Source organism: Hemitrygon akajei, chromosome 19, assembly GCF_048418815.1.
Source record: "Hemitrygon akajei chromosome 19, sHemAka1.3, whole genome shotgun sequence".
Classification (NCBI taxonomy): domain Eukaryota; kingdom Metazoa; phylum Chordata; class Chondrichthyes; order Myliobatiformes; family Dasyatidae; genus Hemitrygon; species Hemitrygon akajei.
In genome coordinates this window covers 62,205,296-62,230,506 of record NC_133142.1, presented here as the reverse complement: position 1 = coordinate 62,230,506, position 25,211 = coordinate 62,205,296, and the positions used below count along the sequence as shown (strand labels likewise).

The 25,211-nt window shown below is 42.1% G+C and overlaps 1 protein-coding gene across 1 annotated transcript in view; it reads right to left on the bottom strand.

Annotated features, from left to right (window-relative positions):
- The window catches only part of LOC140742090 (FYVE, RhoGEF and PH domain-containing protein 5-like), a 309,076-nt gene that overhangs the window by 10,390 nt on the left and 273,475 nt on the right, over positions 1-25,211 (bottom strand). The window contains exon 19 of the mRNA XM_073072916.1: positions 4,223-4,353. Coding sequence (XP_072929017.1) covers positions 4,223-4,353 — 131 coding nt within the window. The remainder of the gene's footprint in view (positions 1-4,222; positions 4,354-25,211) is intronic.

Here is a 25,211-nt window from a genome sequence, read left to right as displayed (position 1 = left end):
ATGTCTTCTCTCATCCTCCTTCTCTCCAAAGAGTAAAGCCCTAGCTCACATTGTATCAATGTGGATTTAATTTGGCTTTTTTGACACTGGTCAACAGAAAAAGAGTTTTTCATATCAAAGTGAAAACAGATCTCTACAAAGTTATCTAAATTAATTACAAATATAAAATACAAAGTAATTGACAATAGACAATAGACAATAGGTGCAGAAGTAGACCATTCGGCCCTTCGAGCCTGCACTGCCATTTTGAGATCATGGCTGATCAATTCCTATCAATACCCGGTTCCTGCCTTGTCCCCATATCCCTTGATTCCCCTATCCATAAGATACCTATCTAGCTCCTTCTTGAAAGCATCCAGAGAATTGGCCTCCACTACCTTCTGAGGCAGTGCATTCCAGACCCCCACAACTCTCTGGGAGAAGAAGTTTTTCCTTAACTCTGTCCTAAATGACCTACCCCTTATTCTCAAACCATGCCCTCTGGTACTGGACTCTCCCAGCATCTGGAACATATTTCCTGCCTCTATCTTGTCCAATCCCTTAATAATCTTATATGTTTCAATCAGATCCCCTCTCAATCTCCTTAATTCCAGCGTGTACAAGCCCAGTCTCTCTAACCTCTCTGCGTAAGACAGTCCAGACATCCCAGGAATTAACCTTGTGAATCTACGCTGCACTTCCTCTACAGCCAGGATGTCCTTCCTTAACCCTGGAGACCAAAACTGTACACAATACTCCAGGTGTGGTCTCACCAGGGCTCTGTACAAATGCAAGAGGATTTCCTTGCTCTTGTACTCAATTCCCTTTGTAATAAAGGCCAACATTCCATTAGCCTTCTTCACTGCCTGCTGCACTTGCTCATTCACCTTCAGTGACTGATGAACAAGGACTCCGAGATCTCTTTGTATTACTCCCTTACCCAACTCTATACCGTTCAGATAATAATCTGCCTTCCTGTTCTTACTCCCAAAGTGGATAACCTCACACTTATTCACATTAAACGCCATCTGCCAAGTATCTGCCCACTCACCCAGCCTATCCAAGTCACCCTGAATTCTCCTAACATCCTCATCACATGTCACACTGCCACCCAGCTTAGTATCATCAGCAAATTTGCTGATGTTATTTTCTATGCCTTCACCCAAATCGTTAACGTAAATGGTAAACAGCTGTGGTCCCAATACCGAGCCCTGTGGCACCCCACTAGTCATCACCTGCCATTCCGAGGAACACCCATTCACCGCTACCCTTCAAGTCAGTAATTAGTAGATGCACCTTTGGCAGCAATTATAGCCTTGAGTCTGTGTGAATAGTCTCTAACAGCTTTGCACATCTGAACACTGCAATTTTTCCCCACTGTTCTTTACAAAACTGCTCAAGCTCTGTCAGATTGCATAGGGATCGTAAGTGAACAACCCTTTTCAAGTCCAGCCACAAATTCTCAATAGGTTTGAGTTCTGGAAATATATATAGCTTGACCACTCCAGGATATGAACTTGGTTGTATTTAAGCCATACTCGTGTAGCTTTGTCTTTTTCTGTCAATCAGTGTCAAAAAAGCCAAATTAAATCCACTTTGATTCAAAGTTGTAAAGCAATAAAACATGAAAACTTCCAAGGCACTATGCTTAAGGCAGTGGTTGATAGATTCTTAATTAGATAGAGTATGAAGGGAAAGGGAAAGAAGGCGGGAGATTAGAGCTGAGAGGGAAATGGATCAGCCAAATGGACTAATTCTGCTCCTATATTTTATGGCTAGAATTGATTCCAGATCATCTGGGGAAGTGGCAAAGGAATGGCAGATGGGTCCACAAATACAAGAAAATCTGCAGACACTGGAAATCCAAGGCAACACATACAAAATGCTGGAGGAATTCAGCAGGCCAGGCAGCACCTATGGAAAGGAATAAACACTCGAATTTTCGGCTGAGACCCTTCATCAGGACTGGGAAAAAAAGATGAGAAGTCAGAATAAGAAGGTGGGGGGAGCGGAAGAAGAGTAAAGGTTTTAGGTGATGGTGAAACTAGGAGAGAGGTAAAGTAAAGAGCAGGAAGTTGATTGCTGAAAGATATAAAGGGCTGGAGAAGGGAGAATCTGATGAGAGAGTAGAAGACCATGGAGGAAAGGGAAGGAGGCAGAGCACCAGAGGGGCAGGTAAGGATCAAGGTAAGAGAGGGAAACAGGATTGGGGAATGGTGAAGTGGTGCGGGTGGGGGAGGGCGGCAATTTTCAGGAGTTCGAGAAATCAATGTTCATGCCATCAGATTGGAGGCTACTCAGACAAAATATAAGGTGTTGCTCCTCCAACCTGGGTGTGGCCTCAATGCGGCAGTAGAGGAGGCCATGGACTGACATGTTGGAATGGGAATGGGAAGTAGAATTGAAATGGGAGATCTTGCTTTTTCTGGCAGATGGAGCATAGGTACTTGGCGAAGCAGTCTCCCAATCTATGTCAGGTCTCACTGATATACACGAGGCCATACTGAGTGCATCGGATATATTTGATGACACAACAGATACACAGGTAAAATGTCGCCTCACCTGGAATGAGTGTGTGGGGCCCTGAATGGTAGTGAGAGGGGAGGTTTAGAAGCAGGTGTAGCACTTGTTTTGCTTGTACAGGTAAGTACCAGGAGGGAGATCAATGGGGAGAAACAAGTGGACAAGGGAGTTGCGTAGAGAGACTAATGGGATGACCCACCAAGCATTTTGCTTTCTGTTTTCCCCTACACGACACCTCTAGGGAGTGCTGTACAGAGTTTAATGAAAGCAGCAAGGCATGTGCACAGGGTGGTGAAGAAGGTTTATGGCTGAGAGTACTAACGTTGAATGTCATGTTACAGTGCTACCAAATGCTGGTTAGAGTTCTGTGTGCAGTTCTGGTCACCGTACTACTGAAGGATATGATTAGGCTAGAGAAGCTACAGAAAACATTCACAAAGACATTGCTGGGATTGGAGGGCTTGAGTTAGAAAGAGGGGCTGGACAGACTGAGTCTGTTTTCTCTGGAAGTTACTTAAGGGCTTAAGTAACTACGCTGACTTTTTTTTCCACAGGGTAGGGGAATCTGAAACTAGAGGGCATAGGCTTAAAGTGAGTGGAGAAAAATCTGCGAACCTGAGGGGCAAATAAAAAATCAAGATGGCGGCGCGACACAGCTTGTAGCGGCCACTCCGGAGCAGATATGTTATTTGTTAAGCGCGGGTGCCTTGCGCAATCCTAATCTAATGAAAAACGGACGTGGGAGCACAGAGCACCATCTGGAAATCTCCAGGGAGGCCCTCTTCGTTGCTGCTGCTGCTGTGAGGTCCGGGTCTCCGCTGAGAAGAACAGGCCCCCAGTCCTTGGGGTCACGTTGCCAGTGGTCTTAATACGCTCGGCAGAAGATGGTGCTCAGAGAAACTGTGCTGGAGGGGATGGTCAGAAGCTCGGAGGTTCGACAGACTCGGAGTCCACTGCGGTCAGGTCACTTTCAGTGTGTGCTGTGTCTGCGAGGCTGGGTTCGACGGAGCTTTCACTGTGTGCTGTGTCTGTGAGGCTGAGTCGGGTGGTGCCGTGGAAGTCCATAGCGGGGGTATTCCCTTCTGTCGCCGGCTTGGGATGACGAGTCTATCGGGACCCCGAGGACTTGTGGAAACTGTGTGGTGGTTTCTTTCAAACTTATAGTCTTTTAATATCTTTGGACTATTTTTACCATGCCCATGGTCTGTTTATTTTAATCAATTATGCTATTGTTTGCACTGTTGTAACTATGTGGTTTTGTGCAAGTCTTGTAGCTTTAGTTTTTGATCTTGTTTTGTCTGGTGGGTGTGGAACTCCTTTCCGGTGAATGTGCTAAGACGGTAGCGCGATATTAATACGGCAGCCTCTCCGGACTCTGGATTGGGGATTGCCAAACGTTATGTAGATTTTCTGGTGTAGTCTGTTTTGTCATGTGCTTTTGTGATATCATTCTGGAGGAACGTTGTCTCATTTTTTAACTGCCTTGCATTTGTGGTTTTTAAATGACAATAAACTGAATCTGAATCTGAATATTAGTGGCTGGAATCTAGAAAAAGCTGCCAGAGGAAGTGGGCACAATTACAACATTTAAAAGACTTTGGGATTAGTACATAGATAGGAAGGGTTGAGACTAACTTTGGTAGACAAGATGAATTTGGGTTGAAGGGCAAATTCCCATGCTGCAAATGTCAGTTATGATCGCTCCTGGAGTGATCCTTACCTCTAGCCAAGCCACTTGTTTTGTCCTCTGTTTGCCACTGTGTGGTGTGTGAAGAATGTTGAACATGGAGGAGAAGCGTTTGGTGGGTGAGTGAGCCAGTGGTGGCTGAAGGACCTCTTCCTTCCGGGAGCCTGCAGAAGAAGCATGGAGAATAAAAGATTAGTTGACAGACCAGAGGGAAGGATTGAGATCCATCTTTGGATCTCAGTGGAAAAGGAAATTTGTTTCTGGATTCCAGGAGAAAGGAACTGTAATCCCAGATCCTGTTGGAAGGAAAATCATTTGATAGATAGATAGATAGATACTTTATTCATCCCCATGGGGAAATTCAACATTTTTTCCAATGTCCCATACACTTCTTGTAGCAAAACTAATTACATACAATACTTAACTCAGTAAAAATATGATATGCATCTAAATCACTCTCTCAAAAAGCATTAATAATAGCTTTTAAAAAGTTCTTAAGTAGTTTACTTAAATACATTAAATACAATCAACCCGGCACTTTAACATATCTTACTCCTGGCGGTTGAATTGTAAAGCCTAATGGCATTGGGGAGTATTGACCTCTTCATCCTGTCTGAGGAGCATTGCATCGATAGCAACCTGTCGCTGAAACTGCTTCTCTGTCTCTGGATGGTGCTATGTAGAGGATGTTCAGGGTTTTCCATAATTGACCGTAGCCTACTCAGCGCCCTTCGCTCAGCTACCGATGTTATACTCTCCAGTACTTTGCCCACGACAGAGCCCGCCTTCCTTACCAGCTTATTAAGACGTGAGGCGTCCCTCTTCTTAATGCTGCCTCCCCAACACGCCACCACAAAGAAGAGGGCGCTCTCCACAACTGACCTATAGAACATCTTCAGCATCTCACTACAGACATTGAATGACGCCAACCTTCTAAGGAAGTACAGTTGACTCTGTGCCTTCCTGCACAAGGCATCTGTGTTGGCAGTCCAGTCTAGCTTCTCGTCTAACTGTACTCCCAGATACTTGTAGGTCTTAACCTGCTCCACACATTCTCCATTAATGATCACTGGCTCCATATGAGGCCTAGATCTCCTACAGTCCACCACCATCTCCTTGATGTAACCTTTTTTTTTAGGAATTTGTTCAGTCTAAGAAACAGACAGCAGAAGAACAAGCCTTTCAGCCCAATAGATCCATACCTACAGCATAGAACATAGACCAGAGATCACAGAAGAATACAGCACAGGAACAGGCCATTTGGCCCACAGTGTTACTCTGAATGAGCTAAAAAGCCAATCAAAAAACACCCAAACACTGATCCCTCCTATCTACACTATGTCCATATCCCTCCATCTTCCATGTGCCTATTAAAACATCTCTTAAAAGCCTCTAATAGGTTTGTGTCTACCACAATATCAGGCAGCCCATTCCAGGCATCCACCACTCTCTGAGTAAAATACTTACCCCTAACATCTCCCTTGAACCTGACCCCTCTCACCTTCAATGCATGCCCTCTGGTATTAGGTATTTCAACTGTAGGAAACAGATGTTCTCTGTCCACTCTCTTTGCCTCTCATAATCTTGGAAACATAGAAAACCGACAGCACAATACAGGCCCTTTGGCCCACAAAGCTGTGCCGAACATGTCCCTACCTTAGAACTACCTAGGCTTTACCCATAGCTCTCTGTTTTTCTAAGTTCCACGTAGCCATCCAGGAGTCTCTTAAAAAACCCTATCATTTCTGCCTCCACCACCGGCAGGCCATTCCACGCACTCACCATTCTCTGCGTAAAGAACTTACCCCTGACATCTCCTCTGTACCTACTTCCAAGCACCTTGAAACTATGCCCTCTCGTGCTAGTCGTTTCAGCCATGTGGAAAAGCCTCTGACTATCCACACGATCAATGCCTCTCATTATCTTGTACATCTCTATCAGGTCACTTCTCATCCTCCGTCGCTCCAAGGAGAAAAGGCCAAATTCACTCAACATATTCTCATAAGGCATACTCCCCAATCCAGGCAACATCCTTGTAAATCTCCTCTTCACCCTTTCTGTGGTTTCCACGCACTTCCTGTAGTGAAGTGAACAGAATTGAGCACGGTACTCCAAGTGGGGTCTGACCAGGGTCCTATATAGCTGCAACATTACCTCTCGGCTCTTAAACTCAATCCCACGATTGATGAAGGCCAATACACCATACGCCTTCTTAACCACAGAGTCAACTTGTGCAGCTGCTTTGAGTGTGCTATGAACTCGGTCCCCAAGATCCCTCTGATCCTCCACACTGCCAAGAGTCTTACCATTAATGCTATATTCTGCCATCATATTTGACCGACCAAAATGAACCACGTCACACTTATCTGGGTTGAACTCCATCTGCCACTTCTCAGCCCAGTTTTGCATTCTATCAATGTCCTGATGTAACCTCTTTCAGCTCTCACACTATCAACAACACTCCCAACCTTTGTGTCATCAGCAAATTTACTAACCCATCACTCCACTTCCTCATCCAAGTCATTTATAAAAATCACAAAGAGTAGGGGTCCCCGAACAGATCACTGAGGCACACCACTGGTCACCAACCTCAATGCAGAATATGACCCGTCTACAACCAGTCCTTGCCTTCTGTGGGCAAGCCAGTTCTGGATCCACAAAGCAATGCCCCCCTTGGATCCCATTCCTCTTTACTTTCTCAATAAGCCTTGCATGGGGTACCTTTTCAAATGCCTTGCTAAAATCCAAATACACTATATCTACTGCTCTACCTTCATCAATGTATTTAGTCACATCCTCAAAAAAATTCAGTCAGGCTCGTAAGGCACAACCTGCCTTTCACAAAGCCATGCTGACTATTCCTAATCATATCACGCCTCTCCAAATGTTCTTAAATCCTGCCTGTCAGGATTTTCTCCATCAATTTACCAACCGCTGAAGTAAGACTCACTGGCCTATAACTTACTGGGCTATCCCTATTCCCTTTCTTGAATAAGGGAACAACATCTGCAACCCTCCAATCCTCCAGAACCTCTCCCGTCCTCATTGATGATGCAAAGATCATTGCCGGAGGCTCAGCAATCTCCTCCCTCACCTCCCACAGTAGGCTCGGGTACATCTTGTCCAGTCCCATTGACTGATCCAACTTGATGCTTTCCAAAAGCTCCAGCACATCCTCTTAATATCTACATGCTCAAGCTTTTCAGAACGCTGTAAGTCTTCCCTACAATCGCCAAGATCCTTTTCTTTGGTGAATACTGAAGCAAAGTACTCATTAAGTACCTCTGCCATTTCCTCTAGTTCCATACATACTTTTCCACTGTCACACTTGATTGGTCCTATTCTCTCACGTCTTATCCTCTTGCTCTTCACATACTTGTAGAATGCCTTGGGGTTTTACTTAATCCTGTCCATCAAGGCCTTCTCATCACACCTTCTGGCTCTCCTAATTTTTTTTAATCACTAATTTGTATTGCAACACCAACAAATTACATCCAGTACAACCAGCTGCTGATTACATTTTGACTGTTTAAGCCTGCCAACCCACAACCCTCATCCCCACCCACCCCTCCACCAACCAACTGAATAGTAGTGCATACACAGACAGACCATTCCTATTTTAACAGAAGATCTTTAAAGTTAGATATCACATTTGTCCACATTAAGATTGTGTTTGGTCGTGCATCATTTTCTCTTGCTGATGATAATTCCAGGTAAGAAATGTCCAAAAAGCACCGAAGCCAGTGAGTACTTCATGAGGAGGTTTTAAATGCTGGACTACAATCTTCTTAGCTGCAGTCAAGCCTGCCAGCCAGATTTTGCGTGTGTTTTCCGTAAGGGAAAGGTGGGAGTCATCATTTAGAAGAGGTACAGCGGGGTCCATTGATAATTGTATCCCTGTTAGTTCCATAAGAGTACTGATAACCTTCTCCCACAAACCAAAAACCCCTGGACATTCCCATACAACATGTATAAAAGAGCCAGTGGTTCCGTGGGGGCAAAATGAGCAATATGGGTCAGGAACCAGTCCCATTTGATGTCTAATTCTCAGTGTTAGATATGCTCTATGACAAAATTTCAAGTGTATATACCGATAATTTGGGTTTTTCAAAGCACTGGCAGCGTTATCCCAAATTGCATCCCAGTCTAAGTTTTGTCCCAATTCAGATATGTCCCTGTCCCAGGCTTTCATTCCTGATGTGGGCATACATTTCTGGGAGTCTAATTTATCATACATAAATGACACTATCTGTCTTGGAGCACTCTGAATCCAATTTAAAATGGGATGGTCCTTTAAATCTGACCCCCAGGGAACCCTGTAGGCTTTACAAGCTGATCTTACTCTAAAGTAGAAGAAAAGAGAGTGTTTATCAATATTATATTGAGATACCAGTTCTTGAAAGCTAAGGATAGTACTTGCCCCATTAATATCTTGAAGAGTATTAACACTTTTGTCTTCCCAAGTTCTGTTACTGAATGGTTTCCCCCCCAGATAGAAAATTATTATTGTTTCATAATGGAGATGATTTGCACCATATTCTTTTAAATTTTAGGAATTTTTCTGCTGCTTAACACTTGTAGCATATGGGTTAAAATTGGACCATAATACAAATCACATTTTTTGGTAGACATACCTATAAGGAGAAAGTCCTTCAACCTTATTGGTGCTATTAGCTCTTGTTCTATATTTTTCCATGATGAAACTTTATCCTCCTTCATCCAATAGCTAAGACTTTTTAATACAAATGCCCAGTGATACAGTTTAAAATTTGGACTTGCCAATCCCCCATCCGACTTTTTGAATTGTAAAGCTGACCACTTTATATTGGGTTGTTTACCGTTCCAACATAGCATTGTAGTAAGGAGTCCAGTTTTTGCCAATATCCTGCTGGAGGTGCAAGTGGGATCATTGAGCTTATAAAATTAATGTAGGGTAAGATGTTTATTTTAATGACCAATATACGGGCTGGGACTGATGCTGGCAGGTGTCTCCATCTATTAATATCTTCTATTTTTTTCAAAATTAAAGAGTAATTTGCTTTAGCCACAGACGATAGGGAAGTATTAACTTTAATACCCAAGTAGAGGACCTCATTTGTAACATTAATCTGGGGAGGGAGTTACACCTTATTTTTATCTGTATTAATCAGCATCAGTGCTAATTTTGACAAATTACCTTTGTATCCTGAAAGAAAACCAAATTGCTTCAGTGTTTTTAAAACATAGGGGAGAGTTTGTTGAACATTTGCCATATAAACTAATGTGTCATCTGCGTAAAGTGATATCGAATGTGATGTTGTACTTATTGTAATAGGGGAGATCTGAGGAGAGTTTCTAATTAAATGTGCAAGTGGTTCAATAGATATAGTAAAAATTAAAGGAGACAGAGGGCCCCCTTGTCGTGTGCCCCGTCCTATGTCAAATAACTCTGAGAAACCTCCTCCCACACATACCCGGGCTGAAGGATTAGCATACACTGTTTGAATCATATTGATAAATTTATCGCCAAACTTAAATTCTTTTAGAACTCTCCAAAGAAATGACCACTCAAGGTGATCAAATGCTTTTTCAGCATCTAGAAATAGCAGGCCACAGGCAGGCGGGATTTTATGTGTTGCACTCAGTATGTGTAAGAGCTGGTGAATATTATCAGATGCGAGACGTCCCCTGATAAAGCCTGTTTGATCTGGGCTAATTATTTTCCCAACTACTGTCTCAGACTCTGGAAAATACTTTGAGGTCAGCATTATCAAGGAGATTGGACGGTGATTGGCACACTCCAAGGGGTCCTTACCGGGCTTAGGTATAACTGTGATCAGGGCTGTGTTTAGATCTCTATGGAAAGCGCCATTTCAAATAGCATAATTTAATGTTTCTAACCATACTGGACCAAGAATATCCCAAAGTGCTATGTAAAGTTTCACAGGTATGCCGTCTATATCTGGCGTATTTGTAGCTTTGACTGCCTTGAGTAGCTCATCCAGTGTATTAGGAGAGTCTAGAGTTTTGGTGTCCTCTAATGACAATGTAGGGAGTTCTAAACCACTAAAAAAATCGGTGAAGTCATTCACAGAAGGAACTGAGCCACTTGTATACACTTCTTTAAAGTAATTCTTAAAGGTCTCGTTTATTTCCTCTGTTGAAGATACTACTCCATGTTTAGCACATCTAATCACTGGTATAGACCCTTTAGCTTCCTGTTGTTTGAGCGTTAGTGCCAAAAGATGGCTCAGTCTGCTGCCTTCTGCATAATACTTAACATTTGGTTATATGGATCATATATTCTGCTCTGCTTCTTAATAAATCATCTAATCCTGCTTGTTTTGTTTTGAACTCGTTTTCTTTTGTTATGGTGCATCTCCTTTTGAGATCATTCTCCAAAACCTTACATTGTTCTTCTAGGGTGGAAATCTTTTGAAGCCAGCTTTTATGTAGGTGGGAACTGAACCATATGGTGTTATTTCATAAGAAACCCTTGATGGAGGCCCAAATCACTGTCACATCCAAGACACGATTTTTATTTAAATTTATAAATTCCATCAGTTTTGTTCTCAGTTGTATTTGAAATTTGTCGTTTTTTAGAAGGGTGAAGTTAAACCTCCACCTAGTAGCCTTATTTTTGATATTGCCATAATTAAAAGCAGATATAACTGGGTTGTGATCAGATAGATGTCTGGGCAAAAATCATATTGAGTGTACCAAAGGCAGCAAACTAGAGGATATAAGAATGTAATCTATCCGAGAGAAAGTTTTATGTCTTGTGGAGAAGAAGGTATAGTCTTTAGCAGATGGATTATGCACCCTCCACACATCAGTTAAATTTAAATCTGTTAGAAAGAGGTTAAGTGCTTTGGAAGCAGATTCTTGAGAGCTTGATATAGTTGAGGAAGATTTATCAAGGTTATTGTTTACCAAACCATTCATGTCAAACCAACATATAGTTGGTAGTCAGTTAACTTCAGTAATTGTGAGGTAATTGAGGGAAAAAATTCAGCCTCGAATATAGTTGGGGCATATAGGCTAATGAATGCAACTTTTTTATTCTGAATGGATGTACAGCAAAAAGCTAGACGTCCTTCATTGTTGGAGCCAGTCCTTTCAATTGATACATTAATATCATAACTCCTTTCGTACGAGTACCATCAGCTGATGCCACAACGGGTTTATAAAAGCAGTTTTGAACCCTGGGAATGTCATTAGGTTTAAGATGTGTTTCCTGTAACAGCGCGATATCTATTTTCTTTCTGAGTAAGAAATCTAAAACCTTTGAACGTTTGTAGGGAGAGTTTAATCCTCTAACATTAAGTGATACAATAGTAAGATTTTCTAATTTATCTGTGTTGCTCATCTTCCTGGATCTGATGTTGTAAGTTGGTGTTGGAGCCCTGAGTTACACTCCCCCTCCCATCACCCCTCACATTCAACCCTTTACTTTGTAACATCTGTGAGTGTCACTTAGCAATGTCAGACATTGAACATTAACCGCCCCCCTCCAGCACCAACAAATTAGAAAGGCAAAGCTGTTCTCATAGACAATCATATCAAAGAGACAAGAAAAAACCTGGTCAAACCCATTAACCTATATAATTAAAACCATTCCTGTCTCAAATATAGTTTAACACATAATCAAGACCCCCAACAGAGCTCTTGCAGGAGACTGTTGCTTTAATAGACTGTCGCTCAGCGATGACGCCAGTGACGCCTTACCTGGTGCCCAAGAACGTAAACAAGTCTACTGGAGCCATAACCCGAAATGAACATGTAGAACTAAGGTTATTTAGAACCTTAGAAGCTTAGAAGCTTCATTCTTGAAGAAGTATGATATTTGGGTGTGTTGAATATTATCTTAGAAAGTAAAAGATAAAAAGCATATACTAGGTGGATTTATATCACATTACCATGTTATCCTTGTACTAACAAGTTAACTGAGCCATTGCCTTAAAACTCTGACCTGCAATACTCAGAAACAAACTGGCCCCTTAATTAACTAAATACAAAAGTGCATCGAATGACTTTCCAATAAAAGAATAACCAGAAAACAGCACACCTAGGACACTAACTTGCCCGTGCCTATTAGAATGCGCATACAGGCTGGTCCGAGCTCTTAATGCAGTTCCATCTCCTCCTGAGGGGCGTGTGGACTTTGTCCAGAGTCTTCTTCCATATCTCCCAGCACCAATGATTTCAGGGCTTCTTTTGCTTCCTCTGCCGAGTTAAACGACATCTTCATGCCCTTGATATTCACTCTCAAAATCGCCGGGTATATGAGGAACGAGTCAATCCCCTTCTGTCGAAGCTTAGCGTGGATCTCCTTGTATCCCTGCCGTTCCTGCATCGTGTCGGGGCTGTAATCGATGAAGAACTGCAGCTGGGTGCCATCAGGGAAAGTAGGTTTGGCTTTTCTCACGCTCTCCAGGATAGCCTGCCGGTCGGTGTACAGTAGAAGCCTAAAGACAATGGTCCACGGTCTTGAGATGTTGTTGGAAAAGATCCTACGTGCTCTATCGATCTCCAATGGAATGCTGTAGGAATTCTTGAGCACTGGAATCCAATTAGGCAGCATCTCCTGGAGGTAGCCTCTTGGATCGTCACTCTCAGCGCCTGTCGGTAAGTTGACCAGCCGTACATTGTTTCTTCTGGATCTATCCTCCAGGTCATTTAACTTCTTCCGTATCTTAGTAACCTCCGCGAGACAGGAGCTAGTATCTTTTTCATTCTTGTGTAAGCTAACCTGAATGTTGTCTGTTTTGTTGAAGACTGTACTATTTATTTATTTATTTATTTATTTATTTAAGCATGAATGTCTGCTTGCTCTTTTAACGACCGGAGAATGTTGCCATTCTCTGCCATATGCTTCTGTATGGGGTTGAAAGCCTTTTCCAGCAATTTCTTTAGCAAGTTTCTTGCTGTGATTCTGTCTCCATTGCCATTGTTTGCTTAATTAGCATAGCTATTTCCTCAGATGAATCACTAGCTTGGTGTTGTCTGCTGGTATCTTGTTTCTTGGTTGAATTTCAATCTTTTTTTTGAGGTCATGTCTTTAGTTAGATCTTTATCCAACTCAAACTGTATTAAGACCGCCTATGAACTCTAAGGAACGTGAAAAAAGAGGGTTATATGTCAGTGCTCAGTGCTGTGCTGCCTTCTTGCCTCGTGCCTCACCGGAAGTCCCTGGCTCTTCTAATTTCATTCTTAAACTCCTTCCTGCTAACCTTATAATCTTCTAGATTCCTATCATTACCTAGTTATTTTGAACCATTCATAAGCTCTTCTTTCTTCTTGACTAGATTTACAATGGCCTTTGTACACCGCGGTTCCTGTACCCTAACATCCTTTCCATGTTCCATTGGAACATACCTACTCTCAGAACCACACACGAATATCCCTCTAAACATTTGCCACATTTCTTCCGTACATTTTCCCTGAGAACATCTGTTTCCAATTTATGCTTCCAAGTTCCTGCATGGTATTTCCCCTTACTCCAATTAAACATTTCCCTAACATGTCTGTTCCTATCCCTCTTCAATGCTATGGTAAAGGAGATAGAATTGTGGTCACTATCTCCAAAATGCTCTCCCACTGATAGACATGACATCTTACCAGGTTCATTTCCCAATACCAGATCAACTACAGCCTCTCCTCTTGTAGGCTTATCTACATATTGTGTCAAGAAATCTTCCTGAACTCACCTAACAAACACTGCTCCATCTAAACCTCTCACTCTAGGGAGATGCCAATCAATATCTGGGAAATTAAAATCTCCCACCACAACCACCCTGTTATTATTACTCCTTTCCAGAACCTGTCTCCCTATCTGCTCCTCTATGTCCCTGTTACTATTGGGTGGTCTATAAAAACACCCAGTAGGTTTATTGACCCCTTCCTATTCCTAACTTCTACCCACACAGACTTTGTAGACAACCTCTCCTTTTCTGCAGCCATGACACTATCTCTGATCAACACTGCCACGCCCCCACCTCTTTTGCCTCCCTCCCTGTCCTTTCTGAAACATCTAAAGCCAGACACTTGAAGTAGCCATTCCTGCCTGTGCACCATCCAAGCCACAACATCATAGCTCCAAGTGCTGATCCACGCTCTAAGCTCATCCGCTTTATTCATAACACGCCTCACATTAAAATAGACACATATCAAACCATAGGTCTGAGCGTGTCCCTTCTCAATCACTTGCGTATCCTCCCTTTTGCACTGCCTCTAAGCTTTTCTATTTGTGAGCCAACCTCCCTTTCCACCATCATTTCAGTTCGGTTCCCATCCCCCATCAGTTCTAGATTAAACTCTCCCCAACAGCCCTAGCAAACCTCCCCACCAGGATATTGGTCCCTCTCAGATTCAAGTGCAACCCATCCTTTATGTACAGTCACATCTGCCCTAGAAGAGGTCCCAATGATCCAGAAATCTGAATCCCTGCCCCCCCCCCAATCCCTCAGCCATGCATTTATCCTCCACCTCATTCTATTCCTACATCACTGTTGCGTGGCACAGGCAGCAAATCCAAGATTACTACCTTTGAAGTTCTGCTTCTCAACTTCTTTCCTAACTCCCTGTAGTCTGTTTTCAGGACTTCCTCTCTTTTCCTACCTATGTTGTTGGTACCAATATGTACCACAAGCTCTGGCTGTTCTTCCCATTTGAAGATATTGAGGACGCGATCAGAAACATCACAGACCCTGGCAACTGGGAGGCAAACTACCATCCGTGTTTCTTCCCTGCATCCAGAGAATCACCTATCTGACCCCCGAACTATAGAGTCCCCAATCACTGCTGCAATCTTGTAAACCTCTATCAGATCTCCCCTCAGCCTCTGACATCCCAGAGAAAACAATGAGTAGAGCATGGGAAATGGGGTGCTTCAGGGATCTGTTCTGGGACCCTTACTTTTCGTGATTTTCATAAATGACCTGGATGAGGAAGTGGAGGGATGGGTTAGTAAGTTTGCTGATGACACAAAGTTTGGAGGTGTTGTGGACAGTGTGGAGGGCTGTCAGAAGTTACAACAGGACATTGATAGGATGCAAAACTGGGCTGAGAAGTGGCAGATGGAGTTCAATCCAGATAAATGTGAGGTAATTCATTTTGGTAGGTCAAATATGATGGCAGAATATAGTATTAATGGTAAGACTCTTGGCAGTGTGGAGGATCAGAGGGACCTTGGGGTTCAAGTCCATAAGATGCTCAAAGCAGTTGTACAGGTTGACTCTGTGGTTAAGATATGGTGTATTGGCCTTCATCAATCGTGGAATTGAATTTAGGAGCCAAGAGGTAATGTTGCAGCTATATAGGACCCTGGTCAGACTCCACTTGGAGTACTGTGCTCAGTTCTGGTCGCCTCAATACAGGAAGGATGTGGAAGCCATAGAAAGGGTGCAGAGGAGATTTACAAGTATGTTGCCTGGATTGGGGAGCATGCCTCAGCCTTTTCTCCGTGGATTGACAGAGGGTGAGAGGTGACTTGATGGAGGTGTATAAGATGATGAGAGGCATTGATTGTGTGGATAGTCAGAGGCTTTTTCTGGGCTGCAATGACTAGCACAAGAGGACACAATATTAAGATGCTTGGAAGTAGGTACAGAGAAGATGTCAGGGATAAGTTTTTTACACAGAGAGTAATGAGTGCTTGGAATGGGCTGCCGGTGACAGTGGTGGAGGTGGATATGATTGGGTCTTTTAAGAGACTCCTGGATAGGTACATGGAGCTAAGAGAAATCAAGGGCTATGGGTAACCCTAGGTAATTTCTAAGGTAAGGACATGTTCGGCACAGCTTTGTGGGCTGAAGGACCAGTATTGTGCTGTAGGTTTTCAATGTTTCTATGTATGTGACACAAAGTGGGACAAGACTGGAAGACCTCTAGTGAATGGTAGGGTCAGAGGCCTTCTTATGAGACACTGGAGGATCCCGAACCACCATCATCACCACCTATGTAACTAATGCAAATTGGGAAATACGAGGCAAAATTACCTTAAGTAAAGGACAGGACATTCACAAGTGGGACATGTGAATGCACCCTTAGAAGTTAGAATAGGATACATAGCATTAGCACATTCTATAGTGCTAGTTGAATTACCCTGGGAGCAGGAACATATACTGGGGAGTGATTACATGGTCAAAGCAGTGCTGTATGATTTGGTTACCCAGTTAACTGTATGATTTGGTGAATGCCAACTGGTACGAATGACATATGTCACAGACAGTAAGTGAATATCAGGATATAATATGAATAATAAGTGAAATGTGGATAAAACCGGAGGAGATAAGCAACGATCACATGGTACAGCAAATCATTGCACAGAACTCGGTCATTTGCATGGTACAAGCATGACTGCGGAAAAATGGCTGGCCCAGACCCCAAACCACAGAGGCAATATGGGTTTCCAAAAAAAGCTGAGGAAAATGCATAAGATAATACAGAATTTGGTACAACAAGGGGTACTGAGGCCAGTAGCCTCCACTAATAACTAACCCATATGGCTAGTGAGGAAACCAGATGGTAGTTGGAAGCTGACAATAGACTATCAAGAGCTGAATAAAGTAATCCCCTTAACAGCCCCAACTGTAGCAACTAACCTGGAGACAGTGGTCAAACGAATGAAAGAGAGAAATGGTTCACAGTTTTAGATATAAACAATGGATTTTGGTCTATCCCACTAGAAACAGAGTGTTAATACAAGTTTGCATTTACATTCCAGGGTCAGCAGTATACAGGGACTGCCCTACCACAAGGATTCCATAAGTCCCCATCTATATTTCACCAGTATTTAGGGGAAGGGCTGAGATGGTTCTGAAAGCCTGAATGCTTGGTCCAATATGTAGATGATCTACTCTTGCAGACTGAAACTAAGCAGGAACATTATCAGGTATTGACAGAACTGCTGCAATTAGTACATGCATTGGGACTAAAGGTAAACCCTAAAAAAGCACAGGTAATGAAGCAAGAAGTTAGTTATTTGGGAATGACCTTGACACTGGGAAAAAGAAACATTGATAAGCAAAGAGTAGAATTGGTTATGAAACTGCCTATTCCCCAAGATGTGAAAGGGCTGAGGTCCTTTCTGGAGCTGGTAGGATACTGTAGGGATCATATTGATGGATTTTCCACTAAGGCAGCTCCTTTAATGGAATTACTGAAAAAGAATGTGGTGTAGGAATGGAAATCAGAACACATCCAGGCCATCACAGTGGCAAGCACTGGCCACTGTGCCTGCTCTAAAAACCCCAAATCTAAATGAGCCATTCTCATTGGAGGTTGTGACAACTGACACCACCCTCTTAGCAATGCTATTACAGGAGACACATGCAGAGTTAAGACCAGTAGCATATGCTCTCACCAGTAGAAGGGGTATACTGTATGTGAAAAACACTTGATAGCAATTTTCTGGGCAGTACAACATTTTGCCTACATGTTGGATTTAATCCAATTACAATACTGACAGAACATACCCCCACACAACTGTCCACAGGAGGATGTAGAATACAGGGAGAGTAGAATGGAAAGGACACTAAGGGACATAGGTAAGTTTCTGTCAGGTTCTTTCAGGGTTTTCAAAACTAACAGGAAATTGATCACTCCAGAACCCCAATTAACTAAAACTACACCAGAGCCTGAATGTAGTGAGACGTCATGTAATACAAATATGGTAGGATTAGTGTTAGAAGATATAGGGGAATTTGTCACTTTGGTACTATGATACCAGCAAGTGCAGGTAATTTTTAATTTAACTGAAATAATGGTGCCTGAATGGTGCTCATCTACAACAAGACGATTATTTACTCACCATTTTGGGAGACAACTAAGCAGGAGTGAGTTTAGGTCAATCAAAAATAGAAAGAAAAGAGGACTATTGGAATTAGTGAGAGCAGGTTACGCATCAGGGGTAGCAACAGTCAATACCTTAGATATAGCAGAATTGGACTATCAGATACAGTCTCCTCAGCTAAAAATGTGGGATATTACTGGAGGAAATTATTGGGATTAGATGCAAACTAGTCAGATTGGCCGGAGTGCATCGCAGGTAACACTGGATTCACTTAAATTTCTGAAAACTCTTCAGGATACAACAAATTTGATAAATGACCGCATAGACCTCCTATCTAAAGGAACACATAGATCTGTGGTACCTATACTAGTTGATTACTTGCCACGGTTGATATGAATTTTTTACAACTTGATGCACATCAAGTACCAAATTGGATATCAGATGAGCAATTAATAGAATGGGTTGGAGAAGAGGTTCCCTTATGTCGTATTAGAAGTCTTACACTATCCAATAGAGTTCTAGATACTTGTGATGATGGTAAAGGGAGGTTTTATTTTGGTGCAGTATTTCACATTCCGTCATGGAAATAATTTTGAACTTACTCATTGAAAAGGGTTCACACTGTGGGTAAATATTATGAGAATATTTGGATATCCTTAAGTAACCCACCAAAACATGCTATTGTTATGAATGGTATTGGAAGAGGGTTAGATTTATCGAAATGTCATCGAGGCGGAAGCCACTGGGCTTGTCCAGAAGAGATGACAAGACAGAAATTTGTGGATTGTGGTTTCAATACTTATGAGAATTGTTCATTGTCTATTTTGCCTGTGAATGATTCTTTCCTGCAGTATGCACTGGTGGGTCGAACATATTATATAGCAACATCAGCCATGAGTTAGTTATACTAAGGGATGGAAGGAGTATCCTTTGGAAAGTTACAATATTGTGATGTGACTTTAAATTTGACTATTGGAGGATAAACTTTGCCTCAACCAGCAGTGGAGAAGGTGGTGGAGGAAAAGCTTGCAATCCAATGAACTGATAAGGATTGATATTGGTGGGACTATGTTGTAACTGAGTTGCCACCAATACCTTATTTGACTGCAGACTGGACACAAATTGTGGAAGAGGCAAAGGAGATAATTCATCAATGGACTGAATATACAGAAGTTATTAAGACACATGCTAATGTGTGGAGCCGAAAGAGATGGGGGAGATTTTGAACAATTTCTTTTCTTCGGTATTCACTAAGGAGAAGGATATTGAATTGTGTAAGGTAAGGGAAACAAGTAGGGGAGTCATGGAAACTATGACAATTAAAGAGGAGGAAGTACTGGCGCTTTTAAGGAATATAAAAGTGGATAAATCTCTGGGTCCTGACAAGATATTTCCTAGGACCTTGAGGGAGGTTAGTGTAGAAATAGCAGGGGCACTGACAGAAATATTTCAAATGTCATTAGAAATGGGGATGGTGCCGGAGGATTGGCGTATTGCTCATGTGGTTCCATTGTTTAAAAAGGGTTCTAAGAGTAAACCTAGCAATTATAGGCCTGTCAGTTTGATGTCTGTGGTGGGTAAATTAATGGAAAGTATTCTTAGAGATGGTATGTATAATTATCTGGGTAGACAGGGTCTGATTAGGAACAGTCACAGTGGTGTGGGGATAGTTGTCCAAATGAGTTTCAGGGTATAGTTGTGATGGAGGTCCTAGAGAGTTTCAGGGTAGTGTGGTGATCATGGCCCAGGTGATTTTCAGGGCAGTGTGAGGACAGTGGTCCCAGTGAGTTTCAGGTTATCATATAATCATATAACAATCTCAGCACGGAAACAGGCCATCTCGGCCCTCCTAGTCCATGCCGAACTCTTAATCTCACCTAGTCCCACCTACCCGCACTCAGCCCATAACCCTCCACTCCTTTTCTGTCCATATACCTATCCAATTTTACCTTAAATGACACAACTGAACTGGCCTCTACTACTTCTACAGGAAGCTCATTTCACACAGCTATCACTCTCTGAGAAAAGAAATACCCCCTCGTGTTTCCCTTAAACTTTTGCCCTCTAACTCTCAAATCATGTCCTCTCGTTTGAATCTCCCCTACTCTCAATGGAAACAGCCTATTCACGTCAACTCTATCTATCCCTCTCAAAATTTTAAATACCTCGATCAAATTCCCCTTCAACCTTCTACGCTCCAATGAATAGAGACCTAACCTGTTCAACCTTTCTCTGTAACTTAAGTGCTGAAACCCAGGTAACATCCTAGTAAATCGTCTCTGCACTCTCTCTAATTTATTGATATCTTTCCTATAATTCGAGAGAATAATTGAGAGGATAGTGGTCGTGATGAGTTCCAGGATAGTGTGGGGATAGTGGTCACAGTGAGTTTCAGGGCAATGTGGGAATAGCAGACCCTGTGAGCTTCAGGATGGTGTGGGGATAGTTGTCCAAATGAGTTTCAGGGTATAGTTGTGATGGAGGTCCTAGAGAGTTTCAGGATAGTGTGGTGATCGTGGCCCAGGTGATTTTCAGGGTAGTGTGAGGTCAGTGGTCCCAGTGAGTTTCAGGTTATTGAGAGGATAGTGGTCGTGATGAGTTCCAGGATAGTGTGGGGATAGTGGTCACAGTGAGTTTCAGGGAAATGTGGGAATAGTAGTCCCAGTGAGTTTCAGTGATGTGTGGAGATGGTGGTCACAGTGAGTTTCAGGGAGGTGAGGGGATAGTGGTCACAGTCAGTTTCATTGCAATGTGGGAATATTGTTTCAGGGTGGTGTGGGGATAGGTCAAGGTCCTAGGGATATTCCCTAGGAACTTGAGGGAGGTTAGTGTAGAAATAGCAGGGGCTCTGACAGAAATATTTCAAATGTCATTAGAAACGGGGATGGTGCTGGAGGATTGGCGTATTGCTCATGTGGTTCCATTGTTTAAAAAGGTTTCTAAGAGTAAACCTAGCAATTATAGGCCTGTCAGTTTGACGTCAGTGGTGGGTAAATTAATGGAAAGTATTCTTAGAGATGGTATATATAATTATCTGGATAGACAGGGTCTGATTAGGAACAGTCAACATGGATTTGTGCATGGAAGGTCATGTTTGACAAATCTTATTGGATTTTTTGAAGAGGTTACGAGGCAAGTTGATGAGGGTAAAGCAGTGGATGTTGTCTATATGGACTTCAGTAAGGCCTTTGACAAGGTTCCGCATAGAAGGTTAGTTAGGAAGGTTCAATTGTTAGGTATTAATATTGAAGTAGTAAAATGGATTCAACAGTGGCTGGATGGGAGATACCAGAGAGTAGTGGTGGATAACTGTTTGTCAGGTTGGAGGACGGTAACTAGTGGTGTGCCTCAGGGATCTGTACTGGGTCCAATGTTGTTTGTCATATATATTAATGATCTGGAAGATGGGGTGGTAAATTGGATAATGAAGTAGGTTTTCAAAGTTTGCAGAGAGATTTAGGCCAGTTAGAAGAGTGGGCTGAGCGATGGCAGATGGAGTTTAATGCTGATAAGTATGAGGTGCTACATTTTGGTAGGAATAATCCAAATAGGACATACATGATAAATGGTAGGGCATTGAAGAATGCAGTAGAACAGAGTGATCTAGGAATAATGGTATATAGTTCCCTGAAGGTGGAATCTCATGTGGATAGGGTGGTGAAGAAAGCTTTTGGTATGTTGGCCATTATAAATCAGAGCATTGAGTGTAGGAGTTGGGATGTAATGTTAAAATTGTACAAGGCACTGGTAAGGCTGAATTTGGAGTATTGTGTACAGTTCTGGTCACTGAATTATAGGAAAGATGTCAACAAAATAGAGAGAGTACACAGAAGATTTACTAGAATGTTACCTGGGTTTCAGCACCTAAGTTACTGAGAAAGATTGAACAAGTTAGGTCTTTATTCTTTGGAGCGTAGAAGGTTGAGGGGGGACTTGATAGAGGTATTTAAAATTATGAGGGGGATAGATAGAGTTGATGTGGATAGGCTTTTTCCATTGAGAGCAGGGGAGATTCAAACAAGAGGACATGAGTTGAGACTTAGGGGGCAAAAGTTTAAGGGTAACATGAGGGGGAATTTCTTTACTCAGAGAGTGGTAGCTGTGTGGAATGAGCTTCCAGTAGAAGTGGTAGAGACAGTTTTGGTATTGTCATTTAAAGCAAAATTGGATAGGTATATGGACAGGAAAGGAATGGAGGGTTATGGGCTGAGTGTGGGTCAGTGGGATTAGGTGAGAGTAAGCATTCGGCACAGACTAGAAGGGCCAAAGGGCCTGTTTCCATGCTGTATTGGTTATAATAAGGCAAATAAAATATTGAGTGACTCAACCTTATGGGATAAGATTTGGAATTGGGGCTCAAATGTTCAAATACATCCATGGGTAAGAATAATCTCTCATGCTTCTGTAATATTAATTTTATGTACAGTGATAGTTGTATGGTTTAATGTGTATATTGTATCAACTTAGAAGATGGAAGGCTGAAATTATGCAAAAGGTAGAGGGTGATGATTTTGCAATACTGAGAAAATGATGACTGGTATAAAAATTGTATGAATTTAGTAAGTAAATGTTATAATGTAAGTGCAGCACTCCTGCTGGGGATCCATGGCAATCCAATGGATAGTCAACAGAGTAGTGGAGGATAGTGATCCTAAGATAAATATCTTTGGATCAAGAGGAGGAAGATGTTGGCCAGAAAGAACAACAACTTACAAATCAGTGAATTCAAATGAATCAAGGACAGTGGAAGCAGACAAATTGTCTTTGTTCTTGCCATACGCTTGGAGATGGAAGCTGCCATTTTGTGAAGACACTCTATTTTCCATTTTGTGAGCTTGACATGCTGGGATTGATCAATGTTTTAAAAGAAGACACAATGATACTTCAAGTAATCTGCTGGACTGGAGATCATTTCCAAATAAGAAGCTATTTGTGAGATGTTATTTGGGTGGCTATAAAATCCAGGTTTGTGAATGTTGGGGTAGATGCTTGCCTGAAGTGATTCGAGCTCATTGCTGATTGAGAACAAACAGCTATAAATTATCAATTGTCACTTGATTGGAGAGGGCAATAAATGGATGCTGGCTTGAAGCAGAGTCAATAACAAGTTTTTAAAGGACAGACACATGACCTGTGCCCAATGACACTGGAATGCAATATTTGAATTGATAAGGAATGGATATAAAAGTGGATGCTTCGTGTGTGCTTGTAGCAGTAACTTTGAAGAATAACCATCACAGATACAAGCATGAGCAACCCTCTGTGAAACAAGTGGCGAGTGCATCTGAACAATGAGGAACACCGGGCCAGAGTAAACTCCTTTGCCCGGGTAACACCTTTGCTATTCTTTGATTATTCAGGGAGAGTCAGAGACTTGGAGTTGGCTGTGGTCGGAGCTCCCAAAGTGCTGTATCGGCAAGCTGCGGCACTGGAGGTTCATGGCAGGAAGAGTTTTTCTTCCTTCTACCGTCTGTGTGAGATGATGGGCTGTCAGGACTTTGAGACTTTCTTTTAAACCGTGCATGGACTGCTCTTACGGTATTGTTTTGCACTGTTGAAACTATGTGTTATAATTATGTGGTCTTTGTCAGTTAGTCTTTTATCAATTATGGTATTGTCTGCACTGTTGAAACTATATGTTAACTATAACTACATGTAACTATGTGGTTTTGTGTATGTCTTGTAGCTTTAGGTTTGTCTGATGGGTTCCCCTTTCTGGGGAACGTGCTAAGACGGTAGCGCGATATCAATATGCAGCAGCCTCTCCGGACTCTGGATTGGGGATTACCAAACGTTATGTGGTTTTTCTTGTGTGGTCTGTTTTGCGCTTTTTCATGATATTATTCCGGAGAACGTTGTCTCATTTTTTAACTGCATTGTATTTGTGGTTTATTAATGACAATAAACTGAATCTGAATCTGACTTAGCAGGTGTGCACACAAGGTATTTAGTGTATGAATTCATGTACTTGTTAGTTTAAACAATAAAGGTAGTTGACAGTAAATACAGATCTCTCTGTGCCTCACTAATCATCATTATAAGTAGTATTTTTTACAACAGTCCATACAGTTTATATATATATATAAGCAGTTACTTCTACATTGTGTTTTATAGGATTGCTTTTATATTTATATTTTATTTTTGTTTCTTTAATGTGTTCTTTATGCCCATTGTGTATTTTATGCCAAATTATTTTGTTCTTTACACTCAGACGCTGGAGATATTGTAATGAGAGATGCAGAGATGGCAAAGGAACTGATTGCGTATTTTGCATCAGTCTTCATAGTGGAAGATATCTGCAGTATACTGGACATTCAAGAGTATCAGAGAAGTGAAGTATATGCAGTGAAAATTATGACTGAGAAGGTGCTCAGGAATCTTAATCTCCTGGACCTGATGGAATGCACCTCGGGTTCTGAAGGAAGTAGTTGGAGAGACTGTGGAGACATTAACGATGATCTTTCAAGAATCAATATATTCTAGATGACTGGAAAATTGCCAATGTTACTCCACTATTTAATAAGTGTGGGAGGCAGCAGAAAGACCTATTAGCCTGACATCAATGGTTGGGAAGTTGTTGGAATTGATTGTTAAGGATGAAACTACGGAGTACCCGGAGGCACATGACAAGATAGGCCAAAGCCAGCATGGTTTCATGAAGGAAAATCCTGCCTGACAATTCTACGCAACCCTGTAAGACCCCATGGAATTACAGGGAAGTTACTAGCATGGGTGGAGCATTGGCTGGTTGGCAGAAAACAGAGAGTGGGAATAAAGAGATCCTATTCTGGCTGACTGCCAATTACCAGTGGAGTTCCACAGGGGTCAGTGTTGGGACTACTGTTTTTTTTACAACATATGTCAATGATTTGGACTATGGTATTAATGAATTTGTGGCTAAATTTGCTGATGATACAAAGACAGGTGGAAGAGCGGGTAGTGTTGAGGAAACAGAGAGCCTGTAGAGAGACTTTTCTAAGCAGTGGTGAAAATCCATCAACTTGCAATTAGTGGGAACTACTCCAGAGTCCAACAGATTCTGTATCCCCAGGGCCAGAAGGAATATACCTCAGGTTATTACAGAAAGTAAGGGAGAATATTTGCATCCTCACTGGCCACAGGACTAGCAACAGGGTTCATGTTATTCCTTTGCTCAAGTAAGGGAGGAGAGATAACTCTGGGAATGATAGACCAGTGGGCAAATTATTGGATAAGATTCTTGGAGACAGGATATATGAGCATATGGAG